The 3517-nt window shown below is 35.7% G+C and overlaps 1 protein-coding gene across 1 annotated transcript; it reads right to left on the reverse strand.

Annotated features, from left to right (window-relative positions):
- Nucleotides 1-212: 212 nt before the first annotated feature.
- Nucleotides 213-596, reverse strand: LOC126622970 (uncharacterized). The gene has a single exon (XM_050291631.1). The coding sequence runs from the start codon at nucleotides 594-596 to the stop codon at nucleotides 213-215; it is 384 nt and encodes a 127-aa protein (XP_050147588.1).
- Nucleotides 597-3517: the final 2921 nt, after the last annotated feature.

A 3517-nucleotide genomic window follows, 5' to 3' on the forward strand; every position in this document is an offset into this window, starting at 1 on the left:
ATAAAAGAAATATTAATCTTCATATATATATATATGTGCATAGACTACAAATGAAATTGTATATATAAACATATTTGAATCTGTAGATATAAGAAAGGAAGAATTAAAAAGAGTCATCACAATAGAAATTTCATTTCTGGCCTAAAATCTATGGTCTAAAGCTATTCCTCATGAAAACCATTACATGGTGATATTGACGATGAACTAATTAATTAATTAACTTCCGGAATACTTTGGAGAACAGGCCTCCAGGGCCGTTGACGGTCCATCTCATCACGACCATCATAGTACAGATCGTGACCATCACGGCCGTTGATCATGACCCAAGTTAATAGCTGTTCCACAGACGAAAGACCCTGCATGTTTCCTCCTCCTTTAACCACCAACTCCTCCAGCTCTTTCTTACTAATCTTGATCTTCACTTGATCTCCTCCAATACTACTAGTACTTGTAGAAAATGAAGATGTTGAAGCTCCAGATGATGAATATGATCTTAACTCACCAAGAAGCCTATGTTTTTCTGGGTTGTGTGCACTTTTATCATTAGGCTGAAGCTGAGAAACGTCAATCCAGTTGTCGTCTCCGGCCCATACCATCGCGGAATCGCGCCTCAAACAATTTCCCATTTCTGGTATACGTAGCTTATTATGTCGACGAAGCTTAAGAATTAAGGGTTCTTTAAAAATAAGCGCTTGTAACTCTGAGTTTACTTCTAATAGATATTATTTCTAACTATACAAATGAAGGTGAGTTGAAAGAAGGGAGAGTTTAACGATGGGGGAAGTATGTGTTATATATAGGAGCCCTAGCAGAGCTGCAGAGTTGTAAGAGGTGGGAGGGATGGGATTGGGTCAGGTGACATTATTGTTATAATATTACATTTGCAGCCTCGAGGAAACTGCATGCACGAACACTATTATATTCAAGGGTGATTTTTAGTTGGTTCGTCTCTTTTTCTGACCCCGTGTAGAACATGATAGGAGAGTAGTGACGAGGACAAAGTCAGCGGCTCGATCGGCTTAATTTAGAAGCTCTATTTACAAGTTGAAGTAATTTTTAATCTACCTAGAACACAGTCCTATATACTAATAACTAGAATTATATACAAATAGGTTGATTTGTTTTTCACTTATACTCTAAAAGTGAAATATAGTAACTTTAGATTGTTCATTTTTATTATTATACGTGAATAGTGTACCATGTGGTTTGTTGTCTCAATACTTAAAAATTTATCTCTAAATTGGCTATCAATTAGTGTGACTTGTCAAGATGTTAGACATACGCAAACCAACAACTCATTATTAATTACACTCATGCTCTACGTGCATATTACCTACAATATGTATTGAGTTTTATCGTAAAAATTTCAGTGAAATTTTGATGCAAGCTGTTCATTATATATTGCACCTTAATTTTGTCAATTTCACTCTTTACATTATTTTAGCACATGTTATCCATTCCTCTTTGTTCTTGCTATCAGATTGAAAAAAAAATTAAACAAAACAATAAATATAATTAAAAAAAGCGTGTAAAAAGAAAGAAAATGGTATACATTTTAGGGAATTGTTATTAGCACTTAAAAAATCTCATTTTGCAATCCTTAAATTTATTTTTCTTTCTAATTATATAAAATTTAGAGTGCAAAACAAAATTTTACGAGTGCCAAAAACTATTCCCATGTTTTATCCCTTTCTCTAATATACAAGGTGAGAATAGCTAGCTAGCTAGCTAGCTGACTAGCTGAGAGCTGGCTGGATCGTAATTTGCATGGCTTCCACGAAATGAGAAATATTTCTAGATTAACTGGAATGGTCAATCAAACCCTGCGGCAGTTCGGAATGAAAATATTATATCATATATACTTGATCTCTTCTGCAAACTATTTTCAACTTTGGAGCGTGAATTGGACTTTGAAATGGCATATCTGGGATAGGACATGAAGTGTGGACATGGATGTGCAAATGGAAATCTTGGACTTCGGAATTTTATTAAAGAAATCAATTTGTATATTTGGAACAACGTCTTCACCAATTATATTTTTTGGTCCAAATTCACCAATTCTATTTAGATGGTTCCATTGGGCCGCAGGTCTGATGTCTCTAAATTTTATGTCTCTTTAGTGTCTATTCTCTAATTATTTGGATTCTAATGAGGGACTTGATGGTGGCCTAGCTAGCCGCTGTTGTGGGGTGGATATTCTGGTTTCTAATCAGGCCAGATGCTCACGGTCGGAGGATTCGAGTGGATGTTTCCCCAAGGGATCTGCGGACGATGGTTGAAAAATAGTCGATTCGTGTGCCCAGAGAGACTGGAAGGGGAGGATGTTTTCCCGGCCGTGAAACTAGAGTAGGATGTTTTTCCGGCCGTGAGACTGGAGGAAGGGGATGTTTTCCTGGTAGGGTTGCGTTGGGTGTGCCTAGAGGATTTTTGGAAAGTGTTAAGTTGAAAGACATGTGTCAAGCAATTAAAGAAGAGACATTGAGGAGATAAAATTTAGAGACACTAGACCTGCGGCCTTCAATTGAACAATTATATATATCTTCATATTTTCTTCTTCTTAACTATATGCTAAGCTAACAGAACTTCACGTTTTTCTCACTTAACCAGTTTAACCATATATCTTCAAATCTCTACCTTTCAATGCTTGGTATCTTGTTCTACTTATGGTGTTTTTGCTAGGGAGGAACGGAACGGGTGAAAATGAAATAGCACGCCGTTTAATGAATTCAAGTGTTTAGTTGGATAAGAATCAATACAACAGTAGGACTCACCCCGATTCAGGAATCAAACTTCTGAAATTGACGGAGTAAGATTATTTATATTATGGTTGTATTTGAATCCCGGTAATTCGTGGTCACCTGGCATCCAACTTTTGTTCCAATACTGCCCTCCTATCTTTCTTTACATGGCACTGTATTTGTATAATGTTAATTATGTCACGGGACTCGTGACTCATGAGCTTAGAGTTGTTACGTGTCATTCAGTGGTGAAGTCATGAATTTTCGGAAGGAGGAGCGAAATTTAAAAGCATAGGTTCCACAAAAATGTAGACAATCAAATCATTTTAGATAGTAGGCAATATTTAATGTCGTTCACAGTTTGTCGATACAAACAAGTTGTAACTATTGTCGGCAAGATTTCATTTCATAAAATGTAGCATAATAGATTCATTGTCAATAAAAACAAAAACATCCCTCTCAACATAAACAATCAAGCTATCACACAACTGTTGTACATCTCTCTCAGTAATATAAAAAACACTCTCACATAATAGGAACACTAATGATATTTTCCTCACAAATTTTTTGTATATTTGAAACAAGCCCTCAAAGTCATCATTTCTCAAGAATTAAAAGAAAATAAGATGAAATAATTTTAAATACCGGAAATAATAACAAGAATTAAAAAAGAACAATTACAAATGTCAACCTTTGTTTTTGAATAGTCTAAACAAATGAGAGAGAGGGAAGAGAATTAAAATGGTGGGCTGGTAGCCTGGTAGTGCGGTTGGGAAAGA

This window comes from Malus sylvestris, chromosome 5 (genome assembly GCF_916048215.2).
Source record: "Malus sylvestris chromosome 5, drMalSylv7.2, whole genome shotgun sequence".
Classification (NCBI taxonomy): Eukaryota; Viridiplantae; Streptophyta; class Magnoliopsida; order Rosales; family Rosaceae; genus Malus; species Malus sylvestris.

Excerpts from the sequence above, each read along its gene's own strand:
- LOC126622970 (XM_050291631.1), bottom strand. The coding sequence starts at position 596 with ATGGTATGGGCCGGAGACGACAACTGGATTGACGTTTCTCAGCTTCAG.